The sequence below is a fragment of the Hippopotamus amphibius genome, chromosome 6, assembly GCF_030028045.1.
Source record: "Hippopotamus amphibius kiboko isolate mHipAmp2 chromosome 6, mHipAmp2.hap2, whole genome shotgun sequence".
In the NCBI taxonomy this organism is placed as follows: Eukaryota; Metazoa; Chordata; class Mammalia; order Artiodactyla; family Hippopotamidae; genus Hippopotamus; species Hippopotamus amphibius.
The window spans coordinates 155,360,968-155,383,222 of NC_080191.1; the positions used below are offsets into that span (position 1 = coordinate 155,360,968).

The window sequence follows — 22,255 nt, forward strand, 5'->3', positions numbered from 1 at the left end:
CTAAGTCAGAATGATTTAAGTAGTGTTTAATCCATTAATCTCTTCCATCTACTTCAAAGAGATGACACTGTCATAGAAAGCAAGAGAAAATATGAGGGGGTGGTAGAGATAGTTAATCTTCTTGGTAGGAGGGCACCAAAGTCAGCAGTTTCTTACATAATCCTATGTTAACAAAAGGAGTTCAAGTCTCCAATTCCCTTCAATCACTGAGTATTTCTGAGGTGCCTATCAGATGTTACATTGTTTTGAACATGACATTTCCTAGTTAAACTTAACAGAGATAAAGAGGGTCACTCACATTTCCAGACCAAGGAATTACTAGTTAGCATTAAACTCTTTCACTATCCATGTTCTTAAACAGTAATTACCAATTTGCCTGTGCTTTTTCATATAGTGCTGCTGAGGGAAAGTTAGCCTGGAGTCTGAAGGAGAGTCATCTTGAGAGCTATGTCCTTTGAGATAGGACACAGAAATGGGGAGTTAGGAGGTAGCTTTCAATGACCCTTGTCAGGGCACAAAGTTCATCTTCTGTTAGTAAGTTAGTGATATTTTTTAAACACACACTAAGGAAGAGATGTGTAGATGAAATAAATGCATTAAAGGAAGAAGTTGCTAATATGTTCATTTATTTATTCAGCAAAAGTTTGTGGGGCCTTGGTCTGGGCCAGCCTCTCTGAAAGGTGCTAAGAACATAAAGAAAGATGAGACATGGTCCCACCTGTAAAAGGTCAAAATCTAATGTGGAGATGGACATGTAAATCCACAGTAACTATACCATGGGATAAACTATACTTGATGATCTCCTGAGCTGCAAAATACCTGCAATTCTTCCAGATCTCTAAGGGCAGAGCTATCTTACTCAGTTTTCTATTCCTAGCACCTAGCCCACAGGAGCTTCAAACATGTCTGATGAATTTGTTGCTATATCAAGTTTATTTTGAAGGCTGAGGCACCTAGAGAGACTACCTAGCTAAACACAGTACCAGATGCTGGCTGACTCTTTTCCTCCCTGCTAACAGTGATAAGAGGTATTTTTGATGTGCTGTTGCAGGTATGCTGACTGCCCATGTGACCTCCTCTCTCCTCTGCAGATGCAGCACAGGTCTCTCTAGGGATCTCCGTTCCTGGGAGGCAGCTTCAGGGCTCACTGAGCTCCCAGGGCTCCTTCCCTGCTTCTCATTTTTGCACCTCCCTGTGCATCTTTACCAGGGACTTGTTAAAGCTGACAGTGTGTTTAGGCTGCTGGCTAGGAAGAAAATCCAGGAGGAAGCATGGAGGAAGCTGCTTCAGGGAAGAGGCATTTTTTTGAAATCCCAAATAGGAATATTTAGCTCTTTGCCCTAAAATTACAATATTTTGAGCGGAGATGAATTTGCAGTGATTTTTCAATAAAATGTAAGATATGGAGGCAAAAAGCTTCACCCACATGAGGCCTCACTAGATCTAACTGTTCAACCCGAGCTTGGAGCAATGTTAGTCTTTGCACATTAACAGGTTCCCAGGTCATTTAAGATACGCAATAAGTATGCACATGGTGTTAGCTGTCTTTACTCTAGTAGAAGAGATGGAATTTTAGGGCATTTTAGCTCAATGTTAGTTAAACTGCATGTTGTCAGGTATTATGTAGTATAAGTATAGACAAGTTCATACTGTGCAGAATATAAAACATGCCCAATGTTACTCATGGTAAGATTGGTTGGTGTTACCTGCATTGTAATAAATGTGCCCCATGGACTGACACTGAGACCAAGACAGAGGACACTTCAGTACAGTCCCTGGTAGAAATCTGTATGCTACAGACAGAATTGTTTACATCAGCTATGAAAATGCAAATACTAAATTACATTAGAAGATATGGCACTTTATAAGCAACATTAGATAGACTGAAAGAAGTGTGTCTCACATTAGATGATGAACAATTAGCTATCCATCCATCCATTAACTCAACAAGTATTTATTAAATGCTTATTAGGTACCAGGCACTGTTTTAGATCTTGGGGTACAGTGTTAAATAAGAGACAATTTCCCTTTTCTCACGGAGGTTATATTTTAAAGTGGACTGAGAACAAGCAGACAAATAAAAACAAACAGCGGAATACAAAGTGAGAAATATAAGGAGGAAAACCAAAACTCTAGGTGCTGTGATAGCAGCTGGTGGTCAGGTCCAGCTTTTCTGAGGCGTTCACGCCAAAGCGAAAATTTGAATGACAAGAAGGAACCTGCCACGAGGATCTGGGGGAGAAATGTTCCCTGTAGAGGAAAGACAAAGTGGCGACAGCAGGCAATGAGGCTGCTGTGCAAGAGGAACGGAGAGCACGGTGGTGCCCCGGAGCTCTTGAGGGGATGGGGCACAGAAGGAGCTGGAAAGGGGACCAGGTGCCCGGTCACGAGGCAAGATGATGACTTAAAAAAAATGAGGGTTTAAGGATGGAACAGAATGTGAAATAGAAGGAATACTGGAATCAGATGATATAAAAGTGGAGACTTTGGAAAAATTCAACTTGCTCCAGGCATGGTTTTCATCTGGGTCTTACTAGTGCTTAGAACAGTGTCTGATGAAGCCAGTCTGCGGTGCTATTCTTCATTGGTCTTGAAATGAAGAATGTGGCACTTTTAGTTCTCTTAAGAATCTGAGATTCTACTATAGTACCTATAACTTACCACTTCTTTTCTGATTACCAACATGTTACGACAGAACATTTGGAAAATACAGATAAGCTAATAGAAGAAATTAAATCCCTCCAAATCCAGCCACCCAAGGATAACTACAGTCAACATTTGGGCACAGACACTCTTTACACTTATACAGTGCAGTGATTCAGAATACGGGCTCTGGAGTCTGGGTGAAAATCATGACTTTGTAACTTGCTAAATGAGAGCTGGTCATTTTCAGTCTATTGTAATTGCTTATAAAATGCCACATAACTGTCTCCAATATCTTTAAGCTTCAGTTTTCTCATCTGCAGAATGAGAATAGTAATATTACCTTCCTCATAGGACTGCTGTGAGGATTAAATGAGAATCCATGCAAAGCTCCTGACGTGGTGCCTTGCACGCCGTATGTATTCTAACATGTTGGGTATTAAGCTATTATCATTTTATGAATTTGGGATCATATTGTAAAACTGTCAGTATATAAATTATTCCAATTATTGCTGGACATTTTAAAATGATCTTAAATATTTTTCTATGATGTAGTTTTTGATGGTTACACAGCATTTTACTGTAGAGATAATAACTTAGTTAATTCTCTGTTATGGGACAGTTGGGCTATTCCCAAATTTTTGCTATTTAAAAAAATTCTACAGATAAAATATTGCAAACTTTCATGATTATTTCTTTAAGATAAATTCTAAGAAGTAGCTGGGTCAAGGGCCATGTATATTTCTAAGACTCTTTGATGCATTTTATAATGTCTTCTACTCTGGATTTAGATTAAACCCTGGATAAAAATAATGTCGGAAAGTAAGTAGTTCACGCATGTTTGCAATTTTGAAGGCCTGATTTACCATCAGCTTAGTGAAATAGAACCCCTGCCCCCACGACTTGCACCTTTTTCTCCACAACTGTTCACACCTTCTGGTCAGCAGCATCCTCCCTCATTCCTTAAGGGAGCGTCTCAGTTCCAGGCTTCCAGCTGGGCAAACGTGCTTACGAGTTTCTGCTTTGCTGGGAATTCTGTACTTACTATTCACTTCACTTGAAGCTAAAAACATATAGCATTCTTAGTATTTTATAAATCTAAACCCCTCATCTTATAATGAAGAAACTAGAAGGGAGCAAATGATTTGTCTAAGTTGGACATCTGGTCCATACCATTGTTAGACAACGACTCAAAGCTAGCTCATTCCTTGATCTCTTGTACCTAGTTCAGCAGCCAGCACATACAGACAGACAGTAATGTTTGCTGCATAACTACTGGAAGTAACAGCCTTTTAGGATTTTTCAGCTGGAAAGGACCATAGAGATGCAGAAAAATGAGACTCATATGGTTAAAGAGATGTATGTTGTTATTTAGGTATTAGCGACAAGTTAGAAGGGATTCACCTAACTTTTGCCTTGTTTCAGAGAGGGCAAAGCCTGGGGTAAGAAACCTGGTAGCTGCTGTAGGCCAATTTCAGCCCAATTCAGGGAAGATCTTTTTAATAGTTAGGATTGTCCAAAACTGAAATAGGTTTTCTTGAAAAGAAGTGTTGCTCCTAATTGGAAACATTCAAGTAGAATCAGGGTATGTTTGAATAAGTAGTTTATTATGTATGTTTGAAAAAATTGTTTTGTGTGCCTGGTTAGGAGAGATGACTTCTAAGGTCTCCACTAAAACTAAGATTAAGTGATTTTACGAAGAGATAGACAGATGGACAATTTTTTCCTTGTTGATGTTACTATGTAATTAAGTCTTTGGGGTGTGAACCCATTGTCTCATTATAAATGGGACCAGATAAATTATAGTCTTTCCTGCCCCAAGATTCTATGGTTCTAAATAATCTTCTTTTTAATGTTAATTCAGTGTGCTATACACAGTAGGCGTTCAAAAGAAACTTAAATTAGCTCAAGTCCGGAAAAATCTACAGTTAAGAGAAACTGAGCTACAGGATCCATGCAGTTGAGCAATTTGATTGAGCTCAGCTGGTCTCAATCAAATCTATCACTTAATCACATTCAAGAGCACTAAATATACATTAACTTTTTTTTAATAAAAAGAATTAAAATTAAAAGAAGAAATTTGGGTGGATTGTACTGTGGTGAGATAAAAGTGTTCTCTTATTAGGTTTCTGAATGACGATATGAAATTTGGCTGGAATTATTTCCTAGAATATAAAGAATCCTTTTAATATTAAATCACAAGTCTGATTTAATTGCACTTCAAGTATGGAGTTACTGAAAGACTACCCATAGTATAATCCTTTCATCCAAATTCTAGTGGTAAGATGGCCACATAAATGAGCCATATTACAGGAATACTTTCAATTTTCAAGATTTCATATCAGTAATAGAAATGGAGGTCCTGACACGTTCATACTTGGGTTGGGTGCAAAGCTCCCCTCTCAAATAGTCATCTAGCAAAGCTCTGGTGAGAGTCCTAGATGGCACCCTGTGATGCACTATGTGCTTCTACCCAGGAAGGAAATGGATAAAAACAGCAAAGGATGCTTTTTTTTTGGCTTCCCTTTACCTTTTCTTTCTTTCCTCCTCCTCCTCTCTCTCTCTCTCTCAGGCTAAATAAAGAAAGTAATGTTCAAATTAAATGTTTCATTTGATTCATCAACATTGCCATTGTTTTGAACAGTCAACAGTAAAAAAAAAAAAAAATATGACTCAAGATTAGGCTATCCATTGATTAGAATATCTCAGCCCTGCCTTTTTCCCCACTCAGGAGAATGTATAATATTTCAGGGGCATTAAAACCTTCTATGTTTCGGACGTTGTGCTAGATGCCAGAGAGATAAAAACATCAGGCATGAGCCTTGGCCTCACAGAAGCATAGCAAATGCATAGCATAGGTTCATTTTGGGACCCAGACGAGGCTCAGAGTTCTTTCTGACCCAAGACTCCAGAAGTCACTGCTAATCTACCACAGAATTGACGTAAGAGTGACATCTATTAGTCACGCTGGGTGGTAAGTCAAAAGTTATATGGTAACAGGTCTCATTCCAATAATCATAGTCATGATTATTTCATGTCTATAAAGACCCATTTCATGTGTACTCTGCTGAAGTTTGATTGTTTTGAATTCCACTCTCAGAAACATGAAACAGAAAAACAAACCAAAAAACTTACCTCTACTGCTGCTTTTGCCCTTTCAAATTCCTCTTCTAAGGAGTGGTTTCTGGAAAGCAATGCACTTCCCCAGCGCTGTTCTTTGGTCAGTCGAGCCTGAAATAAATAAAACACTTGGTGTTATAATTTTGGAATCCTGTAATACAAAAATACAAATATTTTTCCTTTTCCCATAGTCCCCTAGAATTTAAGAAACCTGCAACTGATGTCATTTTTGGAGTACTTTGCAAGCACGATGGTGCCCAGACTGGGATGGTGCCCAAACTGGGATGGTGCCCAAACTGAGATGGTGCACGCATGCATCTTCGAACAGTGAGTCTCGGCCCTGGTTGTATTAAAAATACCCAGGCCCAGCCTCCTAAAGGTCTTACTTTTCATTGGTTTTGGTTCAAGGCATTGATAGTTTAGTAAGTCTCCCCATGTGATTCTAATATGCAGCTAGGATGGAGAATCTCTGTTAGTAGGCTAGACCTGGAAGCTGATATTCGAGCTTTCAGCTTGTTAGCAGGACCAGCCTCAGGTGAAACTGTGAAAGTTGCAGATATGGAAGGTAGCTGCTAGATCCTTCTCTTTATACACTCAGCTGAGCTTTGTGCTGAATTCTCTTTCTTTGCCTTCCCTCTATTGGCACACATCTGTCTCATGTCCCATTTCCTCAGGACGTTGCTCTCTGCTAAATAATAGTCACTTAGATAGAATCATGTCTGGTAATGCCAACTGCTTTGTCACAATTAACAGGCAATATGATACACATCTTAACTTAGCTACATGCAAATATTTCCAGAAGGTCCCCCACAAAGAGTTTGCTGGAATTTAAAAAATGTTAATTTTAAATTTCACAAACAATGAGTACATTCTTTTGGAAAACAAATAATCATGGAAAAGAGGTGTAATTCTAGACCTTTTTTCTTTGAAGTTATATATTTATGCACCCATAGGTAAAATATCACAATGTATTTCAAAAAGTTTTGAAATGTGAAACATACATGGTATGCTAGTCTGTGGCTTACTTGTTTCTATTCAACAATGTGCCTTGGAGAGTTTCCACATTTTGTACTTACAGATCTACCTCTGTCTTTTCCCAGGGATTTCCTAGTAAGCATACACTATAATTTTAGAACTCTCTCCAAGAGCATTCAGAGTGTTTCTGATTTTTCTCCATGTAACTGCTTGTTTTCTTCTCTATCTTCTTGCTTTGCTGTGGGATCCACGTTGGTAGGATTTTGTCTGATAACTTGTGAACTGCCCCATCCCAAGTCCAGGGCCTGACAAGCGATGCATGCCCGAAGGATGCCTGTGGACAAACTGCAGGAGGAGGGATTGCACTGCTAAGGCAACTAGGCCTTGAGGAGTGGCGGGAGAGAGGCTTGGAGTGAAGTCCCCCACCCCCTTTCATTGCAGGGCAGGGGTGGCTCCTTGGCCATGTGGTAGATTGCTGTCCTGCAGGGATGCTCAAACCCTGCTTCTCTGGGAATTACTTGAACAGGCCTGGGCCCCACCCCAGACCAGTGAAGTGATCTCTGAAGGTGGGGCCCAGGAATTAAATGTTTGAAAAGCTCCTGTAGTGACTTTGAAAAGCAGTCATGTTTGAAAACCAAAACTATAGCGAAACTGCTCTTCACCCAGCACGTACCATCTATTCCGCTCAGCTGCTTTTAATTCTTTCTCCACCATCACTGGTCCTCAAGAGGAATCCCCATCTTTAATGATTACACGGTGGTAATACCAGGGCTCACGACATGCCAGCCGCTGTTTCAAGTCCTTTACCTACTCTAACTCATGCTGTCTTTTCAACAAGCTGAGGTAAACGATTACCATTAACTCTACGATTTTGAGGCACAGAGAGCTTAATTAACTTGCCCCTAGTCTCACAGCTAGTTAAGTGGTAGGGCTGGTGCTTCTGGGCCATGCTCACAACCACTGCATGCATTGCCCTCCACAGGAGGCTGTGCTCAACTGGCCATTTTAGGAAGATGCAAAATATAGAAAAGCTGTCCCTTGGAGGTTCATGTATGGTTGAGGGAGTTAGCCAAGAAGCCGTCTAGGATGCTGTGGGCTGAAAATAATAATAAAGTAATTATTAGGAAAATTTCCGAGCATAGACAACAGTCAGACTGCATTTTGCTTTAATGAATGTGAAAGGTTAATTTATAGGAACATTAATTTATGTTTTCTCCTCCTTGTTGTATTTATTCCCTGCTGTATCCCTGGCATCTCCTGCAAACAGTAGGTGCTCCATAAATAATCAGTAAATATTTGTTGAAAACATGCTATCAGGGAATTTATGACTGACTGAATTAAAGATGTTTCTGTCCCCTACTTTCAGAAGGTAGCTATGTGTTCTCAGTCAAGGTCTCCTGGACAATCTAGAGTCTAAGGAGAGTTTATAGGAGATTGAGAGGGAGTTGATTTTTTTGTCCTGTGCCTGGAGTGGCAGAGGTCTGTGCTAGCAAGCCCTGATTTTGGGGGTGGGGAATGGCTGCAGGATGCCCTAGTGGGGTACCTAGTAAAGAGCGAGGCCTGTGAGCGGCTCAGGGTTGAGGCCTCTGGAGCAGTGCCTGTGGTCAGAAAAGGGAGGGCGATGAGGGCAGGTCGGGGCCTGCCTTGGCATGAGTGCCTTGCTCTTTGGTGGACCAGGTCCAATGGCCACCATAAATAAGCATCCTCCCTTGTTCTCTGAATCCTGTGGAAGCTACTACCTTTTTCTAATCCAGGCAACTGAGGCAGGGAGGGGGAGACTGATACAGGTTCCAGAGATTAGGATGTGAACATATCTTTTGGGAGGCCACCATTCAGCCCAGTACAATCCCCTCATCTGACCCTCTTGGGTGACAATATATTTGACTAACAAATATAAAGGTGCAGATGATTCATAACCTTTTAGAATTGATAGCTTGTTAGGGTGTTACAGCCTGGTAGAGAAGTTAACCCCAAAGATGATAGGACTTTATTGTCTTGTAGAAAGTTAATCAATCTTGTATCTAACTTGGTAAACTTATTTTGGCATTTCTTTCCCAACTGGCTATACAAATCTCTGTTCCTTAATCCTTTGCTTTTGGAACCAACTCTCATCTTCCTGCTGGTTCATTTATGAATGAAATAAACAAATTTTAAAAAATGTGGATACATGGTAAGAAATAAACTTTGTGCATTTATATAATAATGTCATGAATGACATTAGGAGAAGAAAGAGAAAGCACTAATATTTTTGTCCCAAGGCACCTCCTTTCATTAGAGTCACTTTTCACCCGTGAAATATGATCTGTCTTTCCTGTTAAGCCTGACCTAACAGGACTCCATTACTGTCACTGGCTTCCCTTCATCAATGTTTCACGACCCAAGTGGATTATGAATCACACGATGCGAAGGGCACCATATATCAGGAAGAAGAGGAAAATCTCTCTCTCTGGATTCCAGACTTACAGTTCATATTCTCTTTACCGCCTAAAACCGCAAGTGTAAATAGAATCTTACTGTGCAAATGAAATCTTATTTTGATAGTACAATTACTATTTAGGTTAGTGCCATTTTCCACATAGTTAGAAAAACCTTATGTTATTACTAATTCAAATGTTATCTACCTCACATTTCAAAGCCATTTATTTTGCCCAAGGAAGCATAAAGTAAATGCTATAAAATGTAAGTAGATACTGAATGTAAACAGGGGCAGTTTTCAAGCTGAGGGTGGTATACATCTAAAGGTTCTGAAACTTTTTAGCAGCTCAGCAGTGTGCCCAGACATGCTGATTTAGGACTGGGAACGAAATACAGACTATAACGCACAGTCAAGATCAGCCTTCTTTTTGAACAACACTTTTTTTTTTTTTTTACATCTAATTTCATTACAGGCAAAACTGTAATATGGGAAAACATAGAAACAATGCTTGTAAACTGCAAATATTTCTTAGCATTTAAGTAGAGGAATGATAAACAGGACAATTACACCTGTAAGTTTAAGCTGCAGCTATTTTGGTAGCACAATGGCTGTAATAGCAGTTCTCAAGCTATAGCATGCATTGGAATCACCTGGAGGTCCTGTTCAAACACAGTTTGCAGGCCTCCACTCCCTGGGTTTCTGAGTCAGTAGGTGCGGGGTGGGGCTATAGAATCGTCATTTCTAACAAGTTCCCAGGAGATGCTGACACTGCTGGTCTAGGGACCACACTGTGAGAACTTCTACTCTAGAAATTGACATTATGTGCATGTAGGTGGAACTCTGCAGTTCACAAACATACTCTGACGTAGGCATTTCCTTTCTTCTTTGCATGATTTTGAAAAATTCTCCACAGTTAACAGCAACCTCCTGGAAGTGCCTTGCTTTAGAAACAGCATTTTAATTGGTTTAAGCTAATTGGATTTTAGGGTATTACAGTCTCCAAAGAAGAAGAAAGCATTTAATTTCCCCAGCTGTTGATTGCACTGAATGATCTGCACGAGGTGAAGGGAAAGAAGAATTAAATAACTCTAAAAATAATATTATGCTTTGTTCTCTTTACTCAAAATTATGACTGTGATCAACATTATGATTTGCAAATGACTGTATTTGTGGCTGTGGTCATCCTAGCATAATTTTGTTGGCTAACCTCTATAGCAGTCGTTCATAGTTTCTCATACAATTGCTGGAGATCTTCAACCCAAACACATTTTAAAAAAGCTTAGCATCTTTCCAAAAGAAACTGAAGGAGAAAAGAGATCTGCTTAACTGTAGAAAAGAAAAATATAACAACTAGCAGATCTTATATAATGGTCGTTAAAAGCATACTCTATAAAGTCAGACTGCCTCGGGTCAAGTCCTGATTTACCATTTAGTATTAATGGTGACCTTGGACAAATTACTTAATCTCTATAATCCTCACTATTTTTTTTTTTTTTTTGCCATCCGTGCCGCACAGCTTGTAGGATCTTAGTTCCCTCACCAGGGATTGAATCTGGGGCCCTTGGCAGTGAAAGCGCGGATTCCTAACCGCTGAACCACCAGGGTATTCCCAATCCTCAGTATTCCCATCCGCAAAGTGTATACTCACTTCAGGAGTCTGTATAAGAATTAAGTGCAATAATTCATGTAAATAATACACACAAAATGCTCAGTACATAGTACGTGCTCAATAAAATTGGCTTTATTAAATTATCATTTTTCTGGTTAGTGGTTATCAGGTGTGACTGGAAATTCATTTAAAAAATCTGTGTTTAGACCACTTTTGTTTAGTGGTTATTGCAGACTACTTAGACTCACGCTAGAAGAGATCATCTAAACACCCGCCTCATTAAGATGGTCATGATAGTTTTTCTTAATCAGTCAATAGACGTTTACCATAGGAAGTACACAAAAAAACTGTGCCTTATGTGTCAAGAGCAAATTCCCAGAGTTTCGTGCAAAGGTGGATAGCTTATGGTTCCCATCTCCCTCCAATTATGAAATTCTATGTTATGGAACATCAAGGCAAATCAGGGCTAATTTTTAAAGGAGATGGACAGTCTATTAGCATACATAACTAAAAATCATTTTTGAAACTAGCTTCAAAATGATGAAAGAATAAAAATAAAATTTTATTTTTTTGTCCTTTAACCACTAGTCTCTACTTCTGAATTTTTTAATGGTTTTGTTTCTTTTTTGTTAGCATCCCTTGTTTTTTCACTTTAAAAAGTATTTGTTGAGTACCTAGTAAGTGCAGATTTTCTACTATGCTGAAAATGATCTTCAGATTTCTTTCCTTCTTTTTTGCCTTCCTGTTGTCCTTGCCTTTCTTCCTTCTTTGCTGTGTTCCTTCCTTCCATCTTCCCTTGCTTTCTTCCTCATTGGTACCTCACTGTGTGTGGCCAGAAAGGGAAAAGGGAAGTTGATGTGGTTCCTCTGCCATCTTCCGAAAAGCAAAACTATATTTACAGTGTACTATCTAATTGTTTCTACTAGACATAAAGGTCTTCATACTTCTTACAATCTGTCTCATTTTTTAAACTTTTCCACTGCCTCACTTACGGCTTTATGGATAGTAGACATTAAATCTCATCTGTTGGAAGCCATTAGCATTTCTAAGAGTAAGAGGTTGAGAATGAATTTGGAAGGGGAGGCGCAAAATTGTGTACCGCCTCGGATCAGATGACAATCCTGAGTCATCTTCAGAGTTTCTGGAGGAAAGTGATATTCTTTAAAATCACTTAACTCATGTTAACCCGATAAACTAAGTAATAATCAGGACTTGCAATGAGAAGGGAAATCGATGGTGTGTGAGTTCTCTCAGGTGGATAAGCTAGATGTGGCCGATAAGAGGTGATGAGTGATGAAGAACAAGGGCTGGTGGGTGTGATTTGAGTGCTGATGCCTCTCCATCTTGGCTGTGTCACCTTGGAAAAGTTACTTCTGTTCTCTAAGATGCATTTCTTATCTGAGAAATGGAGATAACATTAATTCCCAAGATTGCTGTAAACATTTCAAATAGTGTATTAGAAATATATTACTATTAACATGCATTTCCTTTTACATTACTCCTTTAAAAAGTTAGAAATTATTTGCACTTTTAAAGTTTAAATTGTTCTGGTTTGGGATACTGCCAACTTGATGGAATTAGGACAATGTGGAAGGAAGCATTTGCTCTGCCAAAATCAGCAAAATCAGAGCGTTACACGATTGTGACTCAGTGTTTGGAGAGCCTGGCTGCTGCACCTTCTTGTGAAGTCCAGATTAGGGTGGCAAGAGCCTGTCTTGGAGCTCTCCTTCCAGTGTCCAGACTTGAAAAAGAAATGCGTGAACCATTACTCTCTGGCAGAAGTTGGATTCTCTTTCTTTTGCCTCACCACTATCTCAACTCATTTATGAAAAAAACTAATTTTATATCATTACCTTCTGTGTTTTTCTTCAATTCTTCAAATGTTCTTAAATTTTTCAGATTGCATGATTTCTTTAAACAATTAACTCCAGGGAATACAAATTACACAGTTTGCATAATATCAAGAAACTTTATTCTTAAATATACAGAGATTATATAATTTATTATAATCTCCTGCCTCTCTGGTTAGTGTATTCAAAATACTATTCGAAAGACACTAGTCTATGTTTTTCCTTTTCCTCATCTTGAAAGAAAATTAACTAACATAAGAATTCTTCTCATTGTGAGCCTTCATTCTCTTTGTGATTCTGAAGTACACTTTTTTACAACATTTATTTATTTATTTATTCACTGTGTTGGGTCTTCATTGCTGTGTGCAGGCTCACTCTAGTTGTGGTGAGTGGGGGCTACTCTTCATTGTGGTGCGTGGGCTTCTCATTGTGGTGGCTTCTCTTGCTGAGGAGCATGGGCTCTAGGCATGTGGGCTTCAGTAGTTGCAGCACACGGGCTCAATAGTTGTGGCACATGGGCTCTAAAGTGCAGGCTTAATAGTTGTGGCCCACAGGCTTAACTGCTCTACGGCATGTGGGATCTTCCCAGGCCGGGGCTGGAACCCGTGTCCTCCCCAATGGCAGGTGGATTCTTAATCACTGTGCCAACAGGGAAGCCCTGAAATATGATTTTTAAGCAAGGCCTGTAAATAGCTCCTCACCTGTTAAGATAATTTATATTGGCTTGAGAGAGAAGAAGACATTTCCTTGATTTTCCTGTGAACCATTTGAGTGATAGTGGAGCAGTAACAAATTCCGGTGAGCTGAAATTGTTTAATTGAATAGCTGCAAGTCAGTTTTAGGTTGAATTTTTAAACCACTTCATCATCTTATTTATGTAGAGAGATAGTATATTTAAGAGCAGTATGCATCTAACAGTAAAAACACCCGTCTTTTATTACAAATAGATGAATCAATCTTTTCTCTTGCTTTTCCACTTGAGTGACTTAATACTTTAGGTGATTAAATCCCTAATTCATGAAATTTTCCTAATTTAACCATAGGTTGGAATTAAAACTAGATTATAAATTTCCTCAGTAGGCAAATCTTGTTAAGTAAACATGCAGTTGTTTTTTAAAAAACAACTTAAGGGATAAATGCTTTATGAATAATTGGTAACCTTCTAAAAGAATTCACTATGATTTACCTAGACAGAACTATCTCAGGGCATTTTACATTATGTTTTGGAGGACAATATTGGGAATCTCATACAAATTTTCCAAAGCACATTGTGTTTGCTTAGAGGCACAGCGGTGAGTAAGTGGAAGGACAATGTGGTGGGATGAAATCAGACAACCAGCGGGAGAGTAGCAGTCGTTGGAATAATAAGATAAGTGTATTGTGGGTCTCCACGGCAACCGAGGACCCCAGCTGATCCTCCTTCCTTCCAGCTCCATGTGGAACAGCCCACCTGTGCCAAGCCTCCCCCTGCTGCAGAAACAAGTGTTCTCTTGCTACATTAAATTGTTCCAAAGATTCCAGTTTATGAAACTGGATTACTTTAGCTGAGTCTAAATTGCTGATGCACTTATCAAGAAACGTTTCTCTATCAATTTGCTTTTTAAAAAGATACATTTAGAATAAACAAAGATGAAGAAAATACATTTTCATGCTACATTTACAATTCATTAAGCTTCCCAGGGTTATTTGTTCTGGAAGTTAGCTGACTTGTTTTCCAGCTGAGTTCTGGGAGCAGTAATGCCCACTCCTCTCTTGTGGAGGGTGAAGCGTACCCAGTGGGGGCTGTTAATGGCGTAGAATGGTTTCCATATGCCTTCCATTTCCTATGTGTCCTCCTTGTCTCTGCCACTTACTGGTTGTAAGTGTATTGACAATTTTTTTAGTCTCACTGTGCCTTAGTTTCCCCCTCTATAAAATGGGGGTATTAAACACACTTAACTCATAGAGTCATTTGTCAGGATCAAATGAGCAAATTAATATATATTAGAAGGGCTTCTCATAGCACTCAATAATATTTGCTATTATATAGTTATCCCTTTACTCACTTTGGACAATGTATCTTCCTGCTTAGTTTCAATAGCTTATCTAATAAACTCAGGAGAACCTCTCTTGCTCATTTCATCCCGCTTATTTCCAACTAGATTGTAGATGCATGAATGTGGACACATTTCTTAGGAGATCAAGGCTGTACCCTTGTAAAGTGTTTGAGAAAATGAAAACACTGAGACTCACTTGGCCCTTCTTGGCACAGTCTTAACCACAGGAGGTAACTAGTTACAGACAAGCCAGTTACATTGGAGTCGAGGGTCAAGTAGCAGACAGGAAGGTCTTGTTCACACTCTACTTCCACCAGTGATTAGCTGGGTGCCCCAGTAAAAGCATTTTGACTTTACCAAGACTCTTCAAAGACCTTTAAAGTGAGGCCAATAATAATTCACAGAATTACTTGAGTATTAGATATAAAATATGGAAATCACATACTAAAGTCTCTAATACTTAGAGGGTACCCACAAATGGTAGTTCTTAGTATTATAATGATTGCTAATACTGTATTTATTCCTTAGCAACACATTTATTTTAATGTGACAGTCAGGATCCTGATATGTGAGTACCTTGGTCTGCGGGGCAAAGTTGTGAATGAATGCTCAAGATGTAATTTCCTTTTCTTTGTTACATAAATAGTGCTAATACGGGAATAAAACAGATTTTGTATTAGAAAATAATGTAACAGGAAGGTAGAACAAGGAAAAAAGCTAAGTACATAGTGAGTTTACTGACCCATTTTCCAGCTAAATCTATCTATCTATCTATCTATCTATCTATCTATCTATCTATCTACCTACCTATCTATCATCTATCATCATCATCATCTATCTACCTACCTACCTACCTATCAATCATCAATTATTTTAAGCATTGAGACAGATACTGAGTGAGAAAGCACATGAAATAAAAAATACAGAGAAAATACTTCAAATTTTTTTTTGGTGAAAATTTAAATAAAATATTTATGACACAAATTATCTATTAGAAAAAATAGGTGCACTGAGGAATTGGTTTTGGTACCTGTGTTGGAGGCACTAATTCCAGCTCCGAAGCTGACTCAGAGTTCAGGGCGCTTTTCCCACCACTCAGCTCTGGCTGAGATCTGTGCTCTGAGGACCTATAAGGGACCCATAGAGGAAATTAATGTAAATCGAGAAGCAAATTCAGCTAGAAAGCCAGTCAAGAAATCTGGTTAATTTGGATGCTTGAGAACCATGGTAACAAAGCTCTCAACAGACTTTTGATGAAAAAGATAACATATATTTCCGTTATAATGACCTCGTTTGGAATTTATGTGGCTGCAATGTGTTAGGTGTTACTGTCTCTGACTGATTTTTGAATTCAGTTCAGTTATATGCAAAAAGTAAATAAATGCAAAACCATTTTTGTTACAGAAAGTTCTGCTCCATTAAAAAAGTAATTTTTGGGTGGGGAGGGGAGCTTCTCACAAAGTGTCTCAGTGAGACTTGATCTTTATATAGAATCTGAAATGTCATAATAAATGGAGATGTGTGAGGGGCAACAGGAGACTAAAACACACTGTCCTTTAGGAAGCTTTAAAAACGTGGTAAAATTCAAGTGGTTAGTCTTTCTCATGGGCAACCATGGATCATTCTTAATTAGTGCATTATTTGACAGTGGCGATTAAGAAAGTCAGAAAAGGTTACCTGTGGTAGCCAGAAACATTTAATTTAACTATCATTCACATAATACATTGAATACACACATATGTGAACATATACATGCATCTATTTTGATAGGCTGGCTCAGTTACATGTTCAGAAAATTATCAACAAATATTGGACAAATATTGAATATTAAATTATGAATTTACCAAAATCCTTATTGGTTGAATTTCTGACAATTCAGAAGAAATAATTTAGTTTTAGAAGCCACAGTTATTAACACTGATAAATAGGGGGTGATAGATGGCAGCAAGCATCTGGATTGACTAGCTCATTGGCTATTTCAGTAGATGAATACATGACACATAAATGGCTATTTTCTTTCTTTCTTTTTTTAGTTTTTTTAGAAATTTTAATTTAGTTTTAAAAATTAAAAATTTTTATACAATTTTTAAAGGTTACCCTCCATTTATAGTTATTACAAAATCCTGGCTATTCCCCGTGTAGTACAATGAATCCTTGTAGCCTTACACCCACTAGTTTATACTTCCCACTCCCCCACCCCTGTATTGCCACCTCAACCGATAACCATTAGTTTATTCTCTATATCTGTGAGTCTGCGTCTTTTTTTGTTATATTCACTAGCTTGTTATATTTTTTAGATTCCACATATAAGTGATATCATACAGTATTTGTCTTTCTCTGTCTGACATTTCACTTAGCATAATGCCTTCCAAGTCCACCCATGTTGCTGTGAATGGCAAAATTTCATTCTTTTTTATGGCTAATATAAATGACTATTTTCTGATATTAAAATATCTTACCATAAAAGTTCTTTTGATCCAGTTCTAGATGAGCTTGATTTTCTCTCTGCCATGGGATGCCCCTTGCTGTTTCGATCTCCATGAAACTTTACATCATCCCATTTTTCCAGTTGTGTTTGAATGTCTACTAAGGAGACAGGAAAGGGGTGAAGGGGACAGGGGGAGAATATGAGGTGTAGAGAGAAGAAGAGAGATGGATTAAGACTGAGAAGTCTTATACAAGTGAACTTTACTTAATCGATGCTCTTCTACCCCAAGACTAAAGGTTGCATGAAAATTAATTAAAACATGTACAGCTAAGTAAATATGGGACCTATTAAGAGAAATTGGATTGCTTTTACAGTTAAACAATCAAGTTTATTTTTTCACCTGAATTCATTTAAAGAGCTATGTGCATTCTGAATTTTGTGTATGAGCCCATGGGATCTGGTATAGGATGATGGTATGGTGTACTCTCCTACAGGCCTCCAGCTAAGGAGGTGGACTTGAGGCACTTCTGACACATTCCTAGAAAGAAATTCTGTTTAAAGAGATGAGCCTCGTTATTAAAAGGAGGTGGGAAGAAACCGGAACACTTTTCACAGTCTTTGTTATAGACTACCTAATTTTTCACCAAAGAAGGGAATTTATAATGGGGATAGAGAGGACGGAGGCAATGGAGAAAGTTAAGTGTATGAACCATTGTCTCCCTGTGGCTTAATTCTTACAAAGAACCTGGCTGGGTTCTCTCTCATGAACAGGTGTGTGACTGTGAACAATCCACTTAAACAACCTTGGGGGCCAGTTTTTTCATTTATAAATAGATAGGTTTGCAGTCAGTGTCCTCTAAAGTCATTTAAATTAAGAATTTTTTATATGACTTCTTCATGGGACATTTTCTCAAAAGCAGAGAAATGAAAGTTTCATTTGTTTGTCGTATTTTATTGTAATGTATTTAACACTATTTCCTTATGCATATGTATAAATTTCATTTATTGAAATGGAATAAACCTAGAACACATGGTGCTGAGGAGATATTTATAAAATTTTCCTCCAAAGAGACAGGCCTCAAGAAGGGCCGTGGCCGGGGAGCGTGGAGCCCACATGTGCCACGGTGCGAGCAGTGTGCCGGTTCTCTTCCTTTTCTCTACGATCCAGCCTTGCTGAGCTCATACTACACCCGTGATTGTGACAGCTGTTCACAAGCTTCTGACTTTCAAACCTCTATTTCCTGCTCAGTTCTCTTTCCCGAGTTCTAGATTTGCTCGTTTAACAGTCCATTGCACATCTCTACAGAGACGCTCCACAGTTTCCTCATATATAACAGGTTTGAAACTGAACCCAGCAGGTTCCACCTTGCCTTCCTCCCCACCCCCTCCTTTTCCTCTTGTGCCCTCATCACTTTCTATCTGAGTTTGGCACATTCCATGTGTCTTCCTTGCTGGCATACACACATCTGCCCAGTCCACAAACTCTGTCTTAATTTTTGTTTTGACCCGTCTCCCTCTCACTATCCTCTCTGTCACTCTCTTAGATGCCTGTATTGGTCTCCCTGCCTCCATTCCTTTCTCCACACATCCAACAGAGAAAAAATTTTCTAAATTAGAATCTGTTGATGTCACTCTCCTGAGTAAAACCTCTTCAACCCTGCCCTCCCCCCAAACTTAAGGGCGTGGCATCTAACTCCCATTATCTGACCCTTGGCAACTCTCAGATTTATTTCTCAGTACCCTACTGTTCTTGAATACTGTGGCAATGCTTGTATTTGCTTGAAAAGGCATCTTTCTGTGTTTACTTGAGTATGAGACTCCCTTTCTCTTCTGTATCAGGAAGGCCCTGCCCCTTCTTCCCCACCTCTCTCTGATCCATATTTTTCATCTGGAAAATTCTTACTCATCCTTCAAGGCTCTGCTCACATAGTACCTCCTATAAGATACCTTCTATTAACCCTCTGGCTGTGTGAGGGGTTTTATGAAGGTGCACATGTGGTAACTAACCTGGGCTTTTCTTTATTGCAGCACATAGTACATATTCTGATTATTTAATCATTTTTCTCTCTCTCCACTAGACTGTAAACTTACTAGCGGGCGGAAAGCTTATTATTTATCTTTGTATTCCCAGCACACAGTATGGAACACAATAGCCATTTAGAGAAATGTTTACTGAACAGATGAATAAATTAATTCACAGACATCTAACATGTATGTATCACAGTGCTAAGCGATTTTACATACACACACACACATCCCCTTTAACCTTCACAACTTTATGGATAAGTTACTAACATGCTCATTTTATGGATACTTACCCATCCATGTTTTCCTTGGCTTTCTGAAACACCTGTTACCTTTCTTTCTCTTAAGAAAGGAGAGCTTAATTGACTGGTTCCATGACCTGAGGTTAAGGTCTCCTTCCTCAGGAAGAGGTACAGTGGAGAGAAGTATGGGCTTTGCAGTTAATTAGAGCTTGGCTCAAATTCCAGCTCTTTCTCACACTAACTGGGATCTTGGGCAAGTTATTTAAATTTGAAAATTTGGTTCCTCATTCATTTCAAAGAGTTGTGATAAATTAATGGGCTAATACATGTAAATCATGCAGTGCAGTCCTGGACATTGTAAGTCATCAATAAATGGTAGCTATTATTGTATTGGACGTATCCCCACGCATGTTACATGTTACTGTTCCATCTGGTTATTCCCAGACCCTGGATTAGAGTTTTCTCTCTCTTTCTGGACTCTCTTCCCCTCTAAACTGAATTCTCCTAGAGAGCAAGATTCGTGTCTTATTTTTATTGTAACTCCAGTGCCTAGTGTGGTGCCTGCCATCTATCAAAAACTCAATACACGGGGGCTTCCTAGGTGGCGCAGTGGTTAAGAATCCGCCTGCCAATGCAGGGGACATGGGTTCGATCCCTGCTCCAGGAAGATCCCACATGCCACGGAACAACTAAGCCCATGCGCCACGACTATTGAGCCTGCGCTTTAGAGCTTGTGAGCCACAACTATTGAGCCCATGTGCTGCAACTACTGAAGTCCACGAGCCTAGAGCCTGTGCTCCGCAACAAGAGAAGCCATGGCAATGAGGAGCCCGCACACCACAATGAAGAGCAGCCTCCACTCACTGCAACCAAAGAAAGCCCGTGCACAGCAAAAAAAAAAAAAAAAAAAAAAAAAAAAACACCTCAATACAGGGATTGTATAAATAAATGTATAAATCCACACCAGTTCTGCAAAGTTGAACTTCTCAATTGCTATTTAATCACAAAGAAGTGTGTCCTGCCCAGGTTCCTACAGAGAATTAATCTTTTCTACTGCTTTGCCCACGGTTTTAATGTCATTTGTAGAACTTTCTTGTTGTATCAAGCACAAGTGAACAGCAGTAGACACAAGCTATTGCCTTACCTAAGTCTAAGGATGCCATCTCTGAGTTTCGGAGAGCCTGGCTTCTCTGCTCAGCATCTGCACTGATGAGGTCAGACCCATCAGCCTTTTTCTTGAAGGACGAGGTTTTCGATGAGGTCTCCAACTTCTTGGCTTTGGTTTGGGTTTGAGAGACAGGTTCACTCAGGTCAAGGAGATCTAAACCTGTGGTCAATACTATCAAAGATGGAAGAGGTTAAGAGAAGCTCACTCACTGCTCTGAAATTATTTTTTAAAAATAGGTTTCAGTTGGGTGCAGAAGGATTTTGTGTTTGTAGTGTAGGTTAGAGGCACCAAATTAAGTTAGCTCACCACTGATTTATAAAAACAGTTTGTATTTAGACTGGAAACTTGCTGCCTGTTCTCCTTTATTTGGCACAGTAGAAATTCACAGAATAGGACTTAGCTCAGCCTCACCAGTGATGAAGGTTTGAATGGAATTAAAATGATAAAATTGAATCTGAGTTCAGGTACTATTTACTTTATTGCTTTGCTTTATTTATATAGAGGTTTATTTTAGAGTACAGTTTTTACAGAGCAATCTATCATATTCAGAGAGATGCTTGCAAAACAGTGATGAGGAAGATTTGGTAAAGTTTATGAATGCCTTTGTGTTTTAATTTCAAACTACTAAAGTATCCAGGGTATAAAGGAATGCTGTTAATCATCTTTTATTTAATTAAGCAGTTCAGTCAGAAAACGGCTTGCTGTTTGGGCTCACACTAGAGAGGTATTTTATAATCCATAGTTGATGAATAGGGTACACATGTTAATGCCTTTGCTGCTTAATATGCAAATTTAAATTTCAATGTAACAAACCATAAAATGGTTACACTTTTACTTCCCAGCAGGTTGATTACATTGTGTTAAATACTCTAATGAAGGCAGAAATAATAATTTGTTCAAATGCAAACTAGGAAAATGAGAATTAAAAAGGCAAGTTCTGTAACTCTTCATTCTTCTTTCTCTTAAGTGCAAGTAACTGGTATTTGACTAGCTCACTTTGAGAAATGGAAAATTCCTATTAGAAAAGGTGCCTCCAGTCCAACCTCTCTTTCAGCCGCAGGGAACCTTGGAGGCTGGCTTCTGAACTGGTCTGATGGCTTCCTGACCTAGGATCACTTCACCCAGCTAGCTTAGGAAACCCACTAAAGTGACAGAGACAGTCCTTGTGCTAACCCTTCCTGGCACCCTCTATGACAGCTGATGCACTGCTCCTTCTCTTCTTTGATATCCTGGCTTTTCCTCTTGGTAGGAAATAGATTTTTGTTGACATCTCAACACTCTTCCATCTATTTCCCCCTTGCATTCAAGGCAGGGTAAGGACTTAGTTCACAACAAGGATTTCTTTAGTACTGAACTGTCCTCATGAGCTAACCATCCTATAGGATCCTTATGATAGGATGTAAAGCTTTACTCTCAATAATCTTGCTTTCTGATTTCAATCATAAATCACGACAGTTGGATGTTACTGGTGAAGTGGAAAGACCTGGCTCTACTACTGCTTAGCTGAGTGACTTGGAGTAAGCTTCTTGACCTCTCTGAGTTTCAGTGTCTTCATCTGAAAAATGCAGAATTAAGTCTGTACTTTAGGTATGATATGAAGATTAAATTATCTAATTTGTAAATCGAATGTGTAAAGTGCCAGGCATCCCATAGGCATTCAGTAAATGTTATTTCCATTTTTTAGTGGCCAATTTGTGATGCTTTTTTTTCCCCTTTTCCTTTTTTGTCGATCTCCTATTTTCC

General features: G+C 38.9%; 1 protein-coding gene across 6 annotated transcripts in view; it reads right to left on the reverse strand.

Moving 5' to 3' along the window:
* PEX5L (peroxisomal biogenesis factor 5 like) overlaps positions 1–22,255 on the reverse strand; it is a 171,251-nt gene that overhangs the window by 64,265 nt on the left and 84,731 nt on the right. For 3 of the 6 annotated variants that reach the window (XM_057740114.1, XM_057740111.1, XM_057740109.1), the window contains 4 exons: positions 20,489–20,683; positions 17,109–17,232; positions 15,680–15,776; positions 5,779–5,874 (listed from right to left, as the gene is read on the reverse strand). In XM_057740114.1, coding sequence (XP_057596097.1) covers positions 5,779–5,874; positions 15,680–15,776; positions 17,109–17,232; positions 20,489–20,683 — 512 coding nt within the window. Of the gene's footprint in view, positions 1–5,778; positions 5,875–15,679; positions 15,777–17,108; positions 17,236–20,488; positions 20,684–22,255 lie in introns of all 6 variants that reach the window. The other 3 variants (XM_057740115.1, XM_057740110.1, XM_057740108.1) reach the window with 2 other exon arrangements.